This window comes from Lissotriton vulgaris, chromosome 7, assembly GCF_964263255.1.
Source record: "Lissotriton vulgaris chromosome 7, aLisVul1.2, whole genome shotgun sequence".
Lineage (NCBI taxonomy): Eukaryota > Metazoa > Chordata > Amphibia > Caudata > Salamandridae > Lissotriton > Lissotriton vulgaris.
Genome location: NC_141695.1, coordinates 866,057,518 through 866,077,532, shown reverse-complemented (window position 1 = coordinate 866,077,532; position 20,015 = coordinate 866,057,518). Strand labels below are relative to the sequence as shown.

The following is a 20,015-nucleotide window of genomic DNA, read 5'->3' as shown; positions in this document are numbered from 1 at the left end:
CGATGCAGTTGGTTGTTCTTTCCTATCGCATGGTCAAGATCCTCGACAGCTGGCACTGAAAGGAGCACAGAAGTTGTTGATGGTCCTGGAGCTCGAACTCAAAAGTCCGAACTCAATGGTGGAACATACATTCAAAGGTGTATTGTGGTCTAATGAAGAAGTCACAAAATAGATAGATTTCAAAAACATCTTAAAAGAAAAGCAACTTGCAAACGTCCTCTCCCAACACTAGATAGCAAAAGTATGCAAAACATACGTATCCGTAGCAACACAAGCTACAAACTCTTTGTTTGCTGCCCTGGGCAGTGAGGGCTAAGCAAGAACAAGTTCTTACGTTTTTACCAGGTGAGACGAACATTGAAAATGTAAATTCACTTCAGCACATTAACAACAGAGAAGGTAAGCACAATAATCTCAGCTACATTGATGGGTCTAAGATTTGGGCAGGCATCCACAATAAAAAGATCAGGCCCTATTAGCCTATCAGCTAACCAGAGATCAATATGTGTCAATGGGCCACAATGGGGCCGTTTCTGGTGAAGAGGCTGTTTTGGGAGGGGGAGGGGGAGGGATGGGATACTTTCTGTCCCTCCCAGTAGCTACCTAGCTATGCCAACTAAGAAATGTACTGTGCTTCAGGTCCACGCCCAACACCAGGCATTTCTTCATGCAAAGCGTGGGCGATAACATTATATGACCTCATCATGGGTGTGTCACCTGCACGCTCAGTAAAGTGTTCATACAAAGTATGGATTCGAGTGTGCACATGCTGCTGAGCTGTGGTGTCCTCCTGGGCTGTATAGCTTTCTACAAGCAGACATCTATTCCCTGAAGAGACTGACAGTTCCCTCGAACTCACAGCCCAGTAGGCAGCAGCCGGCCAGCAATTCTCTTTGCTGTGGTATCTTTCTCTCCACCCAAGGCTCTTTGATAGTTCTCTGTAAGTAAACCAGCATGGCTGATTTATTCTCATCCCAATACTGATTTATTTATACAGCAGTTCCTTTAACATAGCATTTGCTTTGCATTAGTGTAGCAGGACTAAAGGATGGCTGCAAGCTTGTGGTCTAAAACCTGTGCACCTATTTTGTTTTCATTCCAACAAAATTCAAATCGGTCACTCGTTAGTGTTAATAAACGCAGTCAAATTAGCGAGCCTCTGAAACACATGAAAACTAGGAAATTAGATTAAGTCACTGCAGCCATTGGGTTCCATTAGATTGTCTGTAGAGGAAATAACTTGATGAACTTGGTGTTAAAATAATCCAATTCACAGCCTATCAATGGAACCTTCGGGGAACCCACATTTGTGCTTCAAAGATGGCAGACAGTCATAGAATGTTATGTGACCTACATCAGGAATGCACCCACGATAACATGGCACACAACAAAAATATCAAAGAAAAGCACATTAGATCCCACACAGATCAATTAAATGCTATCGAAAATGCCGGCTGGGCCTAAAAAACAGATCAAGAGAGAAAACATGGATCCCTTGTACGAAGAACCCTACAATGTGTAAAACCGACATTCTGTGCGCGATGGACATTCTAGCGAAATACAATGCCTGACTTCACTCTCTGAACGAATACATTAATTTTGTTTCCAAAAAAGTTGGGGGGTGGAACTGCAAACCACCTTTCATGCAAAAGTGCACATACACTATATGTAGAGCAAGACATGATCTTTAAATTCAGGAAGCACTTTTCAGCATTTGTGGAAGTTACGTAGCGAGCTGGACAATGAACTGAAAAGGACTCAATTGTGCAACCCACACAAGGAGCATTAATAAGCTTTGTAGTCATGATTTATCTTACATTCAATCTTACAAAAGTGACCGTATACGTTTCTGACTAATACAGTATTTTTTACTTCTTATAAAGTGCCATAGTTTGGGCATTTTCACTACAAAGTGGTGCAGTAACTCCTGAACACAAAAACGTTCCTGGTGACGTAAATGCCACAAACACATTTCTGTTCAAGCAAGGAGTGGTAAGATAAAATAAGCGGATATGGTAGAAGTCGTCACAGTGAACACATGCAAACAGCTTTCGGTATCAGCAAACAAGGCACTACAGTCTATAGGTCTGAGACTGAGGCGTGAGTGTATGTATGTGATTACTTGGTGTACCGAATCCTCGTGACTGCATTTTTTTTTTCTTTTTTTTTTTTTACATAGGTCTTTGAAAGGCATCTGCTATAGTCCCATGCAGAGGCACCGGGGTGGGGGGGAGTGGGGGTAGGGAGGAGGGCTTGTTACATAAGGCAATATCCACTGCCTCCCTCATAACCATAGTGACGCTAATCATCCCACAATTAACTACGTTAACTGACTGTATATATAGTGAGGGCTACATTAATCTGGGTGGAATGCTCCAGGGCTAACATATGAGAAGGGCACTAAAAGAATAGCACAGCCTCGTGCATGCAGAGCCAGGCCAATGCCACATCAAGGGCAGTCCAAGGATCCTTTGTGTAGGTCAACCAATGACTAATCCAGGGTTAACTGTTTTACTCCATAAAGTTAGCCTTACCCCAGCTGTTGTCATCTTTGAGGTGATCTGCTTTGATAAACAGGACAATTCTTTACACAGTAGGATGGTCAGCCTGCCAAAACAACAATTCCATGGTTAGACTAACAAATATTCAACTTAGCTCACAATTATAAGTAGTGGTCCCGATACCCTTGCATCTTAACCCCCTTTCAGTTACTAAATGAGTAAACATGCCACCTAATTGCAGGCCGGGAGCTGTGCTAAAGCACTCAAGTAGTAGGGCCATGTGGTATACTTTGTTCCCTTTCTATATGAACCTGGCTCTGCCCTGGCCTCCCCGATGACACCTGCATATCTCATATCAGTTACAAATGTAGTCAGATTTAAATAAATAACAGAGGTTCCATAGTTGAACAACGGCCTGTATGACTAGGAGAAATAGATTAAAAACAAGTAGTGGTAGCCGTCACAAAACAAAAGTATGTGTGGGTAAGGGGGGGGGGGTACAAGGGATAGGGAATTTAGAGGAAAATAATGATTATTATAAACTTAACTTTCGCAGCCGCTGCCTCCGATGGCCATCTCGATCCTTCAATCCCAGAAAACTCTGGGAAGTCACAGGCGTCCCACCCAATCCGGACTCAGCTCTCATTTTATGAGAGCAGCGCCAGGATTGGTCTGAGAGGCGTGGTCTGCCACTCGGACACTGCCTGCAAGCCTGCGGCTTTTCTCTAACCCAGCTGTGAACACAGCTGGGTTGGAGAAATAGAAGTGTGCATATCTATTTGGCAGACCTAAGACAGCTGGCCAAACTTACATGCGCACTTCTAAGTGACCTCCACTCCTCCCTTTCATGGCCCAGGCCGGCCCGCCTTACACAGGCATGCCAGCCAGTCACAGAAAAATACAGTTATATTGTTTTATTATCATTTTATTTTTCTGTGACTGACACTGACGAATGGGTCGATGCACCTCTGCCATTACTGAGGAGCCGCCCCTGAAAACAAATAAGCAACTTAAACCGAATAGTGTGTCAGGCGTTTCACCATGCCCAACTTTAGGAAAAGATGGCCAAAAATGTAACTCTTCATGGACACTGCTATTGAAAACCATGACCAAACCCCAGGCACACATACTTCACAAGTAAGCATCAATATGCAACCAGAGATTAGGGATCAGATACTGCATGCTGAGTAGCCCATATGTTTCCGGAAGCTAATGAGAGCTTTCTCATTCTGGCGGCATAGACATTAATTTTTGCATTGAGAAAAGTAGTAATAAGTTCAATATCCTCCTTGGTTACCTTACAATTTACAAACTTGAATGCATGCTGGACATTCAGGTTATGAATCTGTAACACTGTATGGGTCAAGGAGGTAGTTAAAATGGTCCTAGAATGAACCCAGAATAAGGGTGACAACTTCAGCTAACAGGATATCACACTATGATTAAGAAACAAAATAATTTGTGTCCTGCTCGGGGTGGAATAGAGGAGATACAGTCACAGAGGACTTGCGTCTGGTCGGTTCTGATCTTCAGTACTCGGGCAGAAGTGGGACGACATGCAGGAGTCCCGAGCTCCACTCTAGGCAGAATGCATCTCCTAGGAAAAGACGCCTTGGGAATTTCATGGCACAAAAGTACTGACAAGACATGGTGCATTCTCAGTGGCTGCAAAAACATCGAGTGAGGGTTTTCTCCAGTGATGGAAGATGGTCTATGCCACTCGTGTCTGAGTTCAACAGCCCTTGCACTTGGACATCCCACCAAGGTGGTTCCACATCATATATATTTCTTGGTGCTCCATCCACTTCCAGAGGCACAGAGCCTCCTGACACAGGGTCAAAGATCCCCTTCCGCAACACTTGTTGCAGTACCACATAGCAGTGGTGCTGTTCGTGACCATCTGTACGATCCTTCCTCTGATAGTGGGCAGGAAGGTCTTCAAGGCCAAGTGAATTGCTCTCTACTCCAAAAAATGAATGCAGATTCGAGACTCCACCAGTGATCAGAGGCCTCTGATCCCCACCTCCCCTAGAGGGCCTCTCTAAACCAGTAGTGATTCAAATGTGACCACCATCAGCTCTGGGAGGGAAACTGCCATTACAACACGGCTGTTACCCCGCAATGCCATTACATCGCAAGCGTAACAACGCATGCGATGTTACAACGCGTAGCCATTACTACGCGTGTTTTTACATTGCATGCACTGTTACAACGCATGCGATGTAATACCGATCCACCTCGTTGGGAGGAAACAAAGGCTCTTCCGTTTCCTCACAACGACGTGCACCGCTCCTCGACGTAAAGCAGGAAGCAGGAACCGGGAGCAGAGACGGTGACGCTGGACAGGAATCACAAGGAAAGAGAGGTAAGGGTGATTGTGCTTGGGGTGGGAGTAGTATGGGTAGTGGTTTAGGGTACTGTTGTAGTGTCGTAGTGTTTTAGGGTAGTGTAGGGGTGGAAGGGGTAGTGTAGGGGTGGAAGTGTGGATAGTGTTGTAGTGTCGTAGTGTTTTAGGGTTTAGGGTAGTGTAGTGGTGTTTGGGTAGTGTAGGGGGTCGTGCTAGGGGTAGTGTGTTAGGGGTAGTGTAGGGGTGGGAGTAGTGTGGGTAGTGGTTTAGAGTAGTGTTATAGTGTCGTAGTGTTTTAGGGTTTAGGGTAGTGTAGGGCTAGGAGTAGTGTGGGTAGTGGTTTAGGGTAGTGTTGTAGTGTTTGTGTAGTGTAGTGTTTTAGGGTAGTGTTGTAGTGTTTGTGTAGTGTAGTGTTTTAGGGTTGAGGGTAGTGTGGTAGTGTTTTAGGGTTTAGGGTCGTGTTGTAGTGTAGTGGTTTAGGGTAGTGTTGTAGTGTTTGTGTAGTGTTTAGGATAGTGCTGTAGTGTTTGTGTAGTGTTTTAGGGTTTAGGGTAGTGTTGTAGTGTTTGTGTAGTGTAGTATTTTAGGGTTTAGGGAAGTGTTGTGGTGTCTGTGTAGTGTAGTGTTTTAGGGTAGTGTCGGGTGGGGTCATGCAGGGTAGTGTAGTGTTAATATAGGGAGAGGACTGGGGTCGTGGAGGGTTGTGCAGGGGTAGGGTAGAGTCACTTACCTTGCAAACTTTAACCAAGAGTATAGCTTTACCACGCATGCCATTGCGTTGTAATGGCATGCATGGTAAAAGCATAGTCGTGGTAAAATGTTGCGATGTATTGGCATGTCGTTGTAATTGACATCGTGTAGCAATACCCGCGTTGTAATGGCACGCGTGGTATTCGTATGCGATGTAATGACATACATCCGCTCTGGAAGGGGTGAGGAGCAGGCTCTGCCATTGACCCAATCACATTCCAGCCACTACCACTGCAGGCCTATAGATGGTTAGTCCAAATTCTGGATACAATCGGACATATTCCCCTGATGATGTACACATTAGTATTTGCAGTCCCTTTGCGGAGCCTGCTTGTGCCACCTTCAATTTTTGGTTATCATAATGAGGTAAGCCAAAATCCCAGCAGCCTAAGAGTCATCTGCACTGAGATCCTGGACAGAGCTGAAACACTGGGATCATAGCCCATATGTCATGAGCTCAGGAGAAAGGCACAAAACTGCACCATATCCAGACCAGCTCCTATGAACAGGAGCATCTGCGAAGGAGTCATGTGCGACTTTGGCACATTGATCGTGAACTCCAACAATGTTAAGAGGGTTGCTTTGTCTGGAGGTGGGTGACAACTGCCTGGGGTGAGCTTGCCTTCAGCAGCCTGTCATCGAGATAGGGGAAGATAGGCTACCCCAGACCTCCGAAGGTGTGCTGCAACCACCGCCATCTCTTTCATGAACATCCAAGGGGCACAGGTAAGACCAAAAGGGAGTACTGAAAACTGAAAATGCTGTGAACCACATGTTGCGCCTGTGGCCCTGCAGGACGGGAATATGGAAATAAGCATCCTATAGGTCCAATGCCACCATCCAGTCTCCAGGGTCTAGAGCAGAGAGGATATGGTGAGCTAAAGCAGCTTCAATTTGTCCTTTCACAGGAAGAGGGAGAGGGCAAACATCTAAAATAGAGTTAAGGGCTCCATCCTTCAACAGAAAGAAGTAACAGGAGTAAAATAACACATAAATGCTCCTCTGAAAGAAGCTCGGACGGAGTGGAAGCTGCAGTGAGTTGAAAAGGATCAATCTGATGTAATATTATGCCACCCCTGGAGGAAATGTCTGATCCTGGCAATCCCCGGACCCTAACCCCCACCCCACCCCACCACACAGGGTGCCGTGTGCCATTAAGGGAAAACTAAAGTGCTTGGAGACTAATGCTAAAGGCATGCAGGACAGAGATGTTTGCTGCCTCTGGTAGCCTGGACAGTGTCTACTTAATCCCTGCCCAACCTTGAAAAGCTAGGGTGGAGGCAGTGTGCCTTGGCATTGCGAGTACAAAACAATCCCTTGAGTAGTCTCAAAAGGGGCGAAATTGCTAAAGGCACATTCGTGCTCCAAAATGCAATCGGCCTTCTCGCCAAACAGGCGAGATCTGTCTAATGGTATATCTATCAAAGAGGCACAAGGCCTACCCATCACTAGAGAAGCCCATGGATCTCATCCAAGCATGGCGCCAAAGCTCTACACTAATGCTGATTGCTCAGTTCCAAAAGTTGGTAGTGCTGAGTATAGAGTGGATGATCTATTTAATTGCATCATGACCATCCTGGTTGCTTTGAGCCAGGTTGGCCCAAAATTCCAACTTTATCCCATAATGCATGGGAATATTTCCTTAGCCATGGCACTGACTGACCAGAGGGATAGGTTGGCCAAAAAAACATCTGTTTCCAGAATGCTTTGATTAATTTCGACTCTTTGTCTGGGGAAGTCATAGGGAATTAATTGGGGATCACCCTGCTGGAGGAAGCCTGAACCGCCTGACCTTCTTGCAGAGGATTCTGTGGCGCGTGTGTTTCTTGGAAACCTGCCTGTTCGCCAGTGGACAGGAACATTGAATAAAGAAGATGCCCATTAGGGTGCCTGTAAGGGCTTCATTGAATGGAAATAGAGGCTCAAGGGTGGTATGTTCAGGTTGCAAGAAGTCCCTTAACAGAATGGGTTTGACTTCCATAGTTGCAAACTATAAGTCTAATACCTCTACCACATGCCTCATCATCACAGCAAAGGAGGCACTCTCTTACGCTGATGGCCCAGGGGAAGAACACATTGGCCTCCTGCAAGTCCATGTACTGATTGTCATCAAAGGGTTGGGGAAAATAATCCTCACCATCTCCATTATTATCTCCAAAGGCTGGTTGGCTCAGATTAGAGTTGAAGCGAAAAGTTGTTGGAGCAGCAAGGTGCGGCATAAAGGATAACACATGGTTCTGTCTGAGTCAGATTGAACTGGGGCTGGGTGTGTCGGTACAGCTTCAGGATGTGACCTCGGTTGTGGCCAAGAGGAATTTGCTCAGTGTCAGATAGAACTATAAGAAAGGAATCCTTATCCAGTGCCAGTGGTGTGGCAGCTGGCATCCATGTCAAAAGGAATGGTGTGAATTTTGGTACTAAACTGGTAGTTGGCCAAGACATAGGAGAAAAACCCAAGCATGGCTCAGGGGGCACAGCCAGCACTGAGAATATATATGCACGTGGTAAACTGACTAGAGTAATCCTTGTATAATTGGGGCTCAAAGTCACACCAGAGGGAGCCAGAAGAGTGACAAAGATTCACAACATTGCCTCTCTAAAAGCCCCGATCTGTAGTGATGTCGCCAATGGCCCCTGAAATGCTAGGTGCACTGAGATCAGTTGCAGAAATGGCTCAACAGCTAGGGATCACGAGTGAGACCAACAGACATCTTTGCAACTTCTGAAGTGGAGAGAGTAGAAAGACTGGGATGAGTTCAGCTTGGCCTTCTTACGCTTTCACTTCGCATTTGAATTACCAAAATAATTACATAGTGGTGAGGACCTGTCATAGGAACAATCTTCAACTTTGAGTGGCAGTGGGAATTCTGAGACTTCTTTTGGTGTTTGGCAACGTACAGCTTCACTTTGCATTCCCGGATCGCGTTTGGATTCATAAGGCCACACTCCTCGCAGACCTTGGGAGTCATGCCCCAAACCCTAACACCACAGGCACACCTTGTGAGAATCTGTCACAAACACTTGATTGCAATAGTCCCATAAGGCTTAAACTCTTAGGTTTTAGGAGGGGAAATAATTCCCTTGCACACAGCAAAAACAAAACATGAATAAACTCAACTGGTAAGGACAAATTAGGGAGTGAGCCCCGATCAGCATATAAGGGCACAGAAAGAATGGACATGGCCTCTGCATGTGGGGGGCATTTATATGGCTCCATCATCCCCTCCAGGGCTGAACCAAGCCAAAGCGGAGCCGCATGGTGCCACCTATCGATACAAAGAGATCAATGCTGTTCAAGTCTTCCTGTTCCAGTCTGACACCTGGGGACATTCTAAAGGTGAGGAATCTGCAGTTAGAAGTATCCATCAGAAATGTGGGCATAAGCAGATAAAGTCAGGCAGACGACAAATACAGAGTTCTGAGGGTGGGACTCACAGCGACAGAGTTTTTGCTCGGGCAAGTGCAGTCACTTCTTGCTTCTGTTCATGTAGGACCAAAGCAGCTGTCTTATGGAAGGTCTCAATGGAGTATGCAGTGAGCTCAGCAAGGCTTCGAATGGCAAAGACATGCATATCCTGTAGGAGACAGATAGACAACATAATCACTGAAATCTCTTTCAGTTTTCAGGTTCTGTGTCGGTCATTCCTGTATGTATCTCATTACCTCAACAGAAACCTTTGCCTCGTGCGCAGCATCTTCTGAGCCGGTCTCCCTCTTATCTGTTTGCAACTCCTCTGCTGCCAACTCCACGTTCAGTGTACCCATCCAGTTCTGAGCAGAAGTCCTGGCCTGGGAAAGAGTAAGGAGAAATATGTGTGCTGCCCCTGAAAATACTCAAAACCCAAATGGCTCCCATTTTCAGATCTGCCTCTCTTAGATGGCACCAGGAGGTGCTAAATCTTTCAACCAATCATTTGCTACATTCAAAAACACTGAAAATCTGAAGCTAATGAACTGAAGGCTCAGACATGTTTCTCTGATATCAGTTGCTGCTTACCACTATCACCTTACCACTAGAAAAAATGTATCACTGATAAAAGCATTTGGCACATCAATTCCATTTCTGACTGCTCTCTTCCCATTCATGTACTCTAATTTATTTGCACTGAAAGCCCAATTTATGATCCAAATTAAATTTACCAATGCAAAGATGCTGTTCTGCCTAGGGTATTTGCCCCGTAACAAACACCCTGAGCTTCTACTAACGACAGGGTATTTTCATCTAGGGGTCAAGGACAGCAGAGCGTCATTCAATGCTGGTAAAGAGCAGAGCATCAGTCATATGCCCGGAACAACTAGGACTTCACCAGAGTAAGCAAGTCTCATCAAAGAGCTGTAGACAGTAGAGCCTCAGCAGCTGTGCAGGACAACACACCCCCTTGTGTGGATCAGGGATAGTATAGCATCAGTATAGGCAAGGGACACAATTCCACAGTCATTCTGGTGAACAACAACCAAACTGAGCCAAGAGTCAGGAAAAGTGCAGTCTTATTGAAAGGTCAAGTAAACTACACCTTCCTCAAAGACAACACGGACTCCCCTTCACTACAAGCAGAAGTAGCACCTCTAACAGGATCCATGGACAGGGCACCCTCCATCTATACTGCCTCTGCAATGGATCAGGAACAACTCTGCTTCAGCAAATATATGCATGCATCATTGAAGGGTGTGTGCACACCCTGCTGGGGTCAGGCACGCACAAAGGAGTCTCATCCAATCACTGACAACACTAAAGCCTCAGGACCAGAAGCAGAGACAGACTAACCTCAGCCAAAGTCCAAGGGCAGTCTTATAGGTCAGGCACAATCATAATCAGTATTCAATTCAGAACAGCCCCAGACAGGTACCAGGAGCAAAAAATATCTTTCACATTTCAAGACCCTTAGAAAAGGATGGAATATGCTTGGGGTCAGGGACAACACAGTCTCAGCTTAGTTGCACCACAGACTCAGCAAGTGTCAGGGAAAAGCGCAGCTGCTGACAATAGTCATGGACACAACAGTCTGAGCCAAAGTTCAGTTATGTAAAGCCTCCTCTGCTTCAAGCTTCGTTTTTACTCTGTTTTAGGCGCTGCTTCGCCTCGCTCCTGACATAGCTGATTTGTATTGCTGAGTATTCCTTAACTTGCACTGTTGCGCATTGTCCGCTGCTTCGCCTCACTTGTATTTACATTGAATCAAGTGTGCCTGTTTGACGATATTGCGCTGAGCGCTGCTTAGCCCTGCCTGCCTCCGCTGCTATCACCAGAGCCTTTAGAGCGCGTTTACACCCAGTGCTGTGCTCTGCCCTCCCCCACGCTGCCATTTTGTTTCTTGTGTTGTTGTTGGTCTGCGTCCTCGTGAGCCCGCCCCGCCTCCCAGCTGAGACGCCCTCCCACTTGGTATCTACAGCGCTCCCATACCTGGAAGCGCTGTGATCCCCTCAGCGCTGCTTGCTGTGAGGTCGCTCCCCAGCCTCCCTGGAGACCTGGTATCGTGTGCTGCATCTGTGCTGCTTCAAGCTTCGTTTTTACTCTGTTTTAGGCGCTGCTTCGCCTCGCTCCTGACAGTTGATTTGTATTGCTGAGTATTCCTTAACTTGCACTGTTGCGCATTGTCCGCTGCTTCGCCTCACTTGTATTTACATTGAATCAAGTGTGCCTGTTTGACGATATTGCGCTGAGCGCTGCTTAGCCCTGCCTGCCTCCGCTGCTATCACCAGAGCCTTAGAGCGCGTTTACACCCAGCGCTGTGCTCTGCCCTCCCCCACGCTGCCATTTTGTTTCTTGTGTTGTTGTTGGTCTGCATCCTCGTGAGCCCGCCCCGCCTCCCAGCTGAGACGCCCTCACCCCTCCCCCTCCACCATCCATATATGACAGGAGTTCCCGCGCGCAGCGTTTACGCGCAGCGACCGCGCCCAATCCGCGCCGAAGGTGCGCCAAAGGTAAGCCCGTCTACGCCCGTCCGCGCCTGGACCGCGCCCAGCGCCATACCCCCTGCCCCTCGCACTGCCCAGCCATCCCGCATTACCTACGATGCCGCCACCCTCCTAGCCCTTAACCCCGGTCGCGCCCCCAACTGCGTCCAAGCCGCTCCTGGACACACCCATGGACCTTTCTCCTGCAAATACAGCGGCACCGACAACATCTCCGCTACGACCACACCACAGATTCCCGACCCCAACCACCTACAATGCATCCTTCTCAACACCCGCTCGGTCCACAGGCACGCCATTGACCTATGGAATCTACTAGACACCATTTCTCCGGACATCGCCTTCCTAACGGAAACATGGATGAATGCTTCCTCCGCACCAGACATCACCATTGCCATCCCTGAAGACTATAAGATCACTCGCAAAGACCGTACCAGCCACACAGGAGGAGGAATCGCTATCGTCCATAAGAAATCAATCCGCATCTCAACCAGCTCTGACGCCAACCTCGCTAACTCCGAACACCTTCACTTCCAGATCCACATCGACCCCAAAACCACTCTCAGAGGTACCCTCCTCTACAGACCACCAGGACCCCGCGCAAAATTCAGTGAAGACATCACAGACTTCATCACCCCACACGCGCTCCCCTCCAAAGACTACATCCTTCTGGGAGACCTCAACTTTCACCTTGAAAAGATCAACGACCGCAACACCGCCACCCTCTTGGACAACCTCGCCAACCTCGGACTTAAACAACTAGTCACTTCCCCCACCCACACCGCAGGTCACACACTCGACCCCATCTTCACATCCAGCAATCATGTCTCCTTCAGCCACACTACGGACCTCCTTTGGACTGACCACAGCTGCGTTCACTTCACCTACAACAAACCAAAACCCAGCATCCACCTCCAACCTACCCTGCAAAGAAACTGGAACAAAATCACCACGGACCAAATCTCCGCATCGCTCCTTCGAAACACCCCAGCCCTCTCTTCTAACGCTAACGAAGCCGCCGCCAACCTCACCCTATGGTTATCCAACACCGCCGACACCTTAGCACCACTGAAAAAACGTCAAAGCAAACCTGGCAGCAAAAAGGCCTCATGGTTCAACGATGATCTCAAGAAGTCCAAGAAAGTCTGCCGCTCCCTTGAAAAGGCCTGGAAAAAAGACCCAACCACTAGCACCAAGGACGCCTTCAAAAACGCCACCCGCACTCACCACCAACTAATCCGAAAAGCCAAGAAAACAGCATTCAAGGATCGACTTGACAACAACGCCCACAACAGTAAGGAACTTTTGAACATCGTCAAGGAATTTTCCAATCCCTCGGCCAACTCCAACGACATCACCCCCTCTCAAACCCTCTGCGACTCCCTAGCCTCATTTTTCCACAACAAGATTGCAGACATCCACAACAGCTTTGACAACCAACCCGGAAACCAACCCACCCTACCATTTGCTGATCATCTTCCCCCCGTGAACACCCTTAACGACTGGAACCCAATCTCCACTGAGGACACCATCCGCCTGATGAACTCCATCCACTCAGGATCCCCCACAGACCCATGCCCTCACCACATCTTCAACAAAGCAGACTCCGTCATAGCACCGCACCTCCGAGACGTCATCAACTGCTCCTTCAACTCCGCCACCTTCCCGGAAGACTGGAAACATGCTGAACTCACCGCCCTTCTGAAAAAACCCACAGCGGACCCCACCGAACTCAAAAATTACCGCCCCATCTCGCTTCTTCCATTCCCGGCCAAAGTCATCGAGAAAGCTGTCAACAACCAGCTCGCCGCCTTCCTCGAAGCCAACAAATCCCTCGACCCTTCACAATCTGGTTTCCGAGCAAAACACAGCACTGAGACCGCCCTCATCGCAGCAACAGACGACATTCGAACTCTACTGGACAATGGAGACACAGTCGCCCTCATCCTCCTTGACCTCTCTGCAGCATTCGACACAGTCTGCCACAGCACCCTTTTACAACGCCTCAATAACATCGGAATCCAAGGAAAAGCACTTGAATGGATCACCTCGTTCCTCATCGGAAGAACCCAGAGAGTCCGCCTTCCACCATTCAAGTCCGAGGCCTCTGAAGTCATCTGCGGCGTACCACAAGGATCCTCACTCAGTCCCACCCTCTTCAACGTATACATGAGCCCCCTCGCGGCCATCGCACGCCAACACAACCTCAACATCATCTCTTACGCGGATGACACTCAACTGATCCTTTCTCTCACCAACGACCCCAGCACCGCCAAAACTAACCTACACGAAGGAATGAAAGAAGTTGCCGAATGGATGAAACAAAGCCGTCTGAAACTGAACTCAGACAAAACAGAAGTCCTCATCTTCGGTACATCCCCCTCTGCATGGGACGACTCCTGGTGGCCGGAAGCCCTCGGAAAAGCACCCATCCCGACAGACCACGCACGAAACCTAGGCGTCATCCTGGATTCTTCACTCTCAATGAACAGACAAGTCAGCGCCCTATCCTCTTCCTGCTTCAACATTCTTCGCATGCTCAGAAAAACATTTCGCTGGATCCCCTCCGAAACAAGGAAAACAGTCACCCACGCTCTAGTCACGAGCCGACTGGACTACGGAAACACCCTCTACGCAGGTACTACCGCAAAACTCCAGAAGAAACTCCAACGAATCCAAAACGCCTCAGCCAGGCTCATATTAGACATCCCACGCAACGAACACATCTCTGGTCACCTTAAAGATCTCCACTGGCTACCCGTCAATAAGAGGATCACTTTCCGACTGCTTACCCACGCACACAAATCACTCTACGACATCGGACCAGAATGCCTCAACTCACGACTGTCCTTCTACACCCCCTCCCGCCAACTACGTTCTTCCAGCCAAGCCCTCGCCACTGTACCTCGCATCAACAAGACCACCATGGGAGGCAGATCCTTTTCATACCTGGCTGCTAAAACATGGAACTCACTCCCCGCTTACCTTCGCCTTACCCAGAACCACCTAGCATTCAGAAAGCAACTTAAAACGTGGATATTTGACAAGTAATCCTCCTCCCCTTCCTAAGCGCCTTGAAACCCTCTGGGTATGTAGTGCGCTATATAAATTCTATGACTTGACTTGACTTGACCAAGCATCATATAGGTAAATCAACAAAACAATTTCATACAGCCTGACTAGGGGCAACTCACCCTGGCCAGCTTCTCTGGTCTTGTAGAGACATGTAATTCTGTGAACAACATAGTTAGTTCATGTGTGAAGTCCTCATTCCCTAAAAGATGAGAAAGTGATTCTGGTCAAACACAAGAGCAAAAATGTGCAACTTAAGACACTGTAAAACAGCAAGTGCAATACAGGAGTTAAAGACTTTAAAATGACAGTGGAGCAAATGATTTATAACAGGCATTGCAAAAAGCAGTATAACTAAGGATTTTTACAAGATGAGATAAAACAGCCTTTGTGGTAAGAAACGGCATCTAGAAACAAACCAATTCCTCAGTGAGCCATCATTAATCAGGACATTGAAAGTCCCAATCATACCCATAACTTCTAATAGATAACATGAAGCAAACACATGGATGAACACAGATACCCATGGTGTAGATACATTTTTAAACCTAATTCTTTAATTAGGAGCAAACACAGGAATGATACAAATTTGTCAGATCAGACACTTGCACAAAGACAAGTAGTCATATAAATAACACATCCACTTGGAGAACTAATCCTTAATCAAACATAGTCACCAGAACAAGTACCCAAGCACATACATGGAAAAGTATTCATGGTGCATATGTGCACAGATACACATAGCAATGAAGGAGACACAAACATGAACACAACAGTGCACCAGTTACACTCAATAACTTTGAAAAGAATGTATGCATTCTATCCACTTCATTAAGTGGCACAAACACTGACCAATAAAATGGCAAGGCAGTGAATTAAAACTCCCTTGTGAGGCTCTACCTGCAGATTGTTTAAGTATGTCAATGTACAAAAGTAAGTTTCATTAGAAGCAGGGAAAGGAGAGCGAGTTGCATATGAATTTCTGAAAGGTATCAATATTGGAGAATTATGTACAACACTAAGGTAAGAAATGAATTTCTTACCTGTAACTCCAACTTTGGTTACCTTTCACAAATTCTCATACTTGAATCATTCCCAGTCATTAGGCTGGGAATCCCCAGGAGCTGTAAATAGAAGTAAAGAGTGTTAAACTGTCCACAGAAGTCAACAAAGGTGTTTGTTTAGTAGCCCATCCACCTAATGTAAAGTAATTCAAAATTCAGTTAATGAGGTGGAAGTGCTGAGCTGCCCTACCCCACTTAGAGGCCTCCATAGCTCAGGTTTCAGAACACAAGTTTGAGGAGTGCATATGATCAAAGTAAGCCTCTGACTGGGGAAGAGGATGGGTCGCATGTGAATATATGAAAGATACCAAAGCTGGAGAACTGGAGTTACAGTATCTAATTTTTTTCTCCATCACAGAAGCTTTAATATGCTTAAATCATAAAAGCAAGCAGTACATAACATTTGGAATAAAGTGGGAAGAAGGCTGAAATACTGAAATAGGTTGCATAAGCCTGCCTGCCTACCCCACTATTGAGTCAGCTGTTGCATCACACCCAGGTAGTATTCTTTGGTGTACGTGTGCCTGTTCTTCCAGGTCACTGCACGACATGTCTTGAGAAGGCACATCAGCATAGAGTGCAGCAGTCATCAATATACACCTGATGGAGTGCGTCCTCACTCTTCCCTAGAGTGGATGCTTCGCTTTGTTGTGGCTGAAAATGATGAGGCTCACGGTCAATGTGCTATTCCCTGTTTGGGCAGGTGTCAACCTCTTGCTGGATGGCAAAAGGACACAAGCACATTAGGTGGAACACATATATTTTGTCATGTAACAACTAAAGTGCCTGCGCACATCAAGTGAGTGCAAAGATTTTTATGCAGATGCTGTTGGATTTGGAAAAAAGGAAACAGAGTGACAGTTTCATTCAGATGAGTCGCTTGGGACCTTTGGGATGAATTTAGGATTGGTTTGCAGGATAACTTTGTCCCTTGTAAAGTGTAGAAAGGGTTCCTTTACAGTAAATGCATGCAACTATCCTACTCTTCTAACTGATTGTAAGGGTTGGGAGGAGGGGTGTCTTTCAAGAGATGAACTTTAGATGTGTTGTGCAGATTGGTTCAAAGGGATGCAGGATGAGTTGGTATTTTGCTCCCAAGGCATTGGAAAGTCCTGTATTGGAGGAAGTGTCCTAAAATGTCCCTTTACAAATTGTTTTATGATTCCTTGGAAAAACAGAGTGGGGGAAGTATCTTTTTTCTCATAAATGACGAGATTGCAGTCAGGTGGACTCTACTGAAGAATCACTAAGGCCAATCTTGGCTACGTTCAACACTGAAGAATACGGAGGGCCACTCTTGGCCAAGTCCCACAAGTATGGAAGTATTTTATGAAACTATATGGATGATGAGTGGAATTCCTTCTCTTTATATCATACAAAGAAATGCTTCCACTTTGTGCTGTGTGTTCATGGTTGGCGAAGATCATGCCTGTTCAAGGATGTGCCTGCATTGCACCAACAGATCTAAATAACAGAATTCTAAGTGGTCAGATTCCAGGCTTTCAGAGTCAGTGATTTGGGGACATGATGGAGTATCTCTCCATTGTGTCTGTAAAGGAGCACAGAATACATTTTCAGCAGCACTACTGGAATTTGTTTCAAAGCTTGCTGTATTTGTATCATGTGGCCAAATCCAGGCAATGAGAATCAGAGTACAGCGATCCACCTGCACCATCCTCAGTACCCTAAAGACAATAGGAGATGAAGGAAAGGCATTAAAAAAAAAAAAAGACGTTCAACATTTAACCGCTTCCACGCTGATGACGAGCTGGGCTCGTCATGGCGTAGCCTCCTCGCACGCTGATGACGAGCCCAGCTCGTCACGTAACATGCGCTTTTAAAAATCACAGCGTACGAGCGGAATTCCGCTAGCGCGCATGAGGTTAAGTGAAAAGTCATTACCTTCAGGACCTAGTTGCCAACACCTGCTGGTATAATACTGCCGTTTACTGTTATCCAATGTGCCAAACAGATCTATTGTGGGCCACCGTTCAATGTGGGAGATTAGTTCATTTAATCTTGATGGAGATCGCACTCATGGCAGTCTAATAGTGCTTGACTGAGTGCATCCACTTGAGTGTTTTGGTGCCACAGTAGGTGTTCTACTGTGATGTACACGTGACTGGAGACGGCCTACTCCTAACATTTGTGCCTTTTCCGATTTGGTAAGGATCTGGGTCCTTCTTGTTGTATGAGGCATAATATCAAGGCTATCTTGTCAGACTTGTCCTGCTACTCTCAGGAGAAAGTATTGTCTTATGGCTAGTATGTCCATGATGTTTATGTGGCGTACCTTCTCCGGATTTGTCCAGAGGTCTCTGGTCATCAAAGCCTACATGTGGGCACCCCAGTCCTCCATGGAGGCATCTGTTGTCAGTGCTAATCTGTCTGACCAAGGCTGGAAGGGGAGGCCAGTATTGGAAATTTGAGGGAAGTGTCTACCACAGCAGGGCCAGATATAGTTCTCCTTGGCTTGGACTGTGCCGCCCCACAAGCTGTCTATTGGTTACCATTCATTATCTAGCTCCTGTTGTATGAGAGTCATTGACAGCCTGCAAAAGGCTGCCTGCTCAATGCAGGGTGACATCAGGCTTAGTAGAAATGTGTACAGTCCGACCTTTACTGACTGTTTGCTAGGGAAGGTTGTCACTATGACTCTGAAGTTAAATGTTTTGTCTGCATAAGAAAAGGCCTTTCCCAGCTGTGTATCCAGGATTACTCCCAAGGATTGAGGTTGTGTTGCTGGTTCAATAAGGAATTTTCTATGCTCAGTGTCAGCCTAAATCTATGCAACAGACTGCTGCAGACGGCAGTACCGATTGCCCCTTCCCTTATATAGATATATTTGGCAACATTGTCAGCACAGGAAAGCAGATACCAGGGGCAGGCACATTGGGAAAGTCCAAGGTGCAGATTTTAAATCGAAGGGGGGGAGGGGGCACCTTAAATTCAAAGCACTTCCCCCTCCACGGCATAGCAGAGGTAATCCCTGTAGTTTTTGTATATAGGGGCCGTAAAAAGGTCCAGGGAGGCCAGGAATTGTGCTTCCTGAGGAATCAATGACCTCTTGGAGTGTTACCATGAGAAACACCTGTTTAATCAGGATCTTGTTCAGCTTCCTGAGGTCTAGAATAGGTGTCAATTGCTCTGCTTTCTTTCTTATATAGAAGAATCAGGAATAGAAACCCTGGTTTTGCCTGGATCTCAAGACCGTCTCTGTTGCTCCTTTTAAAAGGAGAAAAAATTATACTGAAGCTCACTAAGTGAAGGTGACGTTTCTTCCTGTGTGGGCAGATATTTGGATTCTGTACAAACTACAGAATGTGTAAGATCTACCACACAAATGTGTAAGATCTACCACACCCATCAATTCGATGTTATGGACTCCCATGTGGTGGCAAAAAGGGAATTTCTCCCCCTGAGGAGCTGGAGATGGTAAAAGGAGCAGCTGCCAATTGTCATGGTCTCTTTAGTTTCGCCTCGGAACACAACTATGTAGCACACTATCTTTGTCTGATAGACCTGCCATACCCTTTGCGTTTGGTTCCAGCTGGATATGTGGTCCTGATCATATATGGTCTGATGAGTTCTGGGTGTAAGGCTGTTGACCTTAGCAATCCTTGTCTTCTTAAAACAGCTGCTCCTTCCATCTGGCGCATCGATTTTGACATATTAGCATTTTCCTTAGTGATTGCCTTGGCAGCTATTCTCTTGATCTCAAGGATGAGGTTGATCAATGGCGAGTTGCCACACTGTTTCCGACAGTTGAAGAGGCTCAAAATTGCTAAAGCATTTGCAGTTTTGATTGAGACTGCTACCATGGAACTAACTCTATAGTGCAAATTGTCTATCAGCTGACTGTTCCCTCAGGTGGTGCCGACAATGGTGCAATGGGGTTTTTGGACATACATTGAGCTGCTGACACAATGACAGTCTAGTTGCAGGTGACTTGTTGGATAGGATGGGGCTGAAACTGGGGCCCTGCACTTCATCTCCAAAAGTGTTACTGCTGGAACCATGACCGGCATTATCGTCAGTTTTAGCCCTCTGATCATACACAAATCTGGTATGGAATTGACCTCATGGAGTTGCATGGCTGTTCCTGAAATCACATAATCACAGAGAAGATGTTGATGCTCGACCAAAGCACTTAGAAGACTGAATCGCTGCCCGTTTCATCAAAGCATGGAAACGGGCTACAATGCCATCAAGAGCGGAGTAAGGGTAAACTGGGATTCTGTCTCAAGATGTAATTATCCTATACTCTGTTGTCTGCTCCAAGTATCTGTACCGCTCTGAATCAACAACCATGCTCCCACATGTTCTTAGGAGTTGGTAGGACTAACAAGTAGATAATATTTCTGGGAG

The 20,015-nt window shown here is 46.6% G+C and overlaps 1 protein-coding gene across 2 annotated transcripts in view; it reads right to left on the bottom strand.

Annotated features, from left to right (window-relative positions):
* FAM114A2 (family with sequence similarity 114 member A2) overlaps positions 1-20,015 on the bottom strand; it is a 219,970-nt gene that overhangs the window by 8,184 nt on the left and 191,771 nt on the right. For both annotated transcript variants that reach the window (XM_086931257.1, XM_086931256.1), the window contains exons 10-13: positions 14,706-14,785; positions 9,262-9,387; positions 9,034-9,173; positions 2,535-2,607 (exon numbers count right to left, since the gene is read on the bottom strand). In XM_086931257.1, the coding sequence (XP_086787383.1) occupies positions 2,535-2,607; positions 9,034-9,173; positions 9,262-9,387; positions 14,706-14,785 (419 nt within the window). The remainder of the gene's footprint in view (positions 1-2,534; positions 2,608-9,033; positions 9,174-9,261; positions 9,388-14,705; positions 14,786-20,015) is intronic.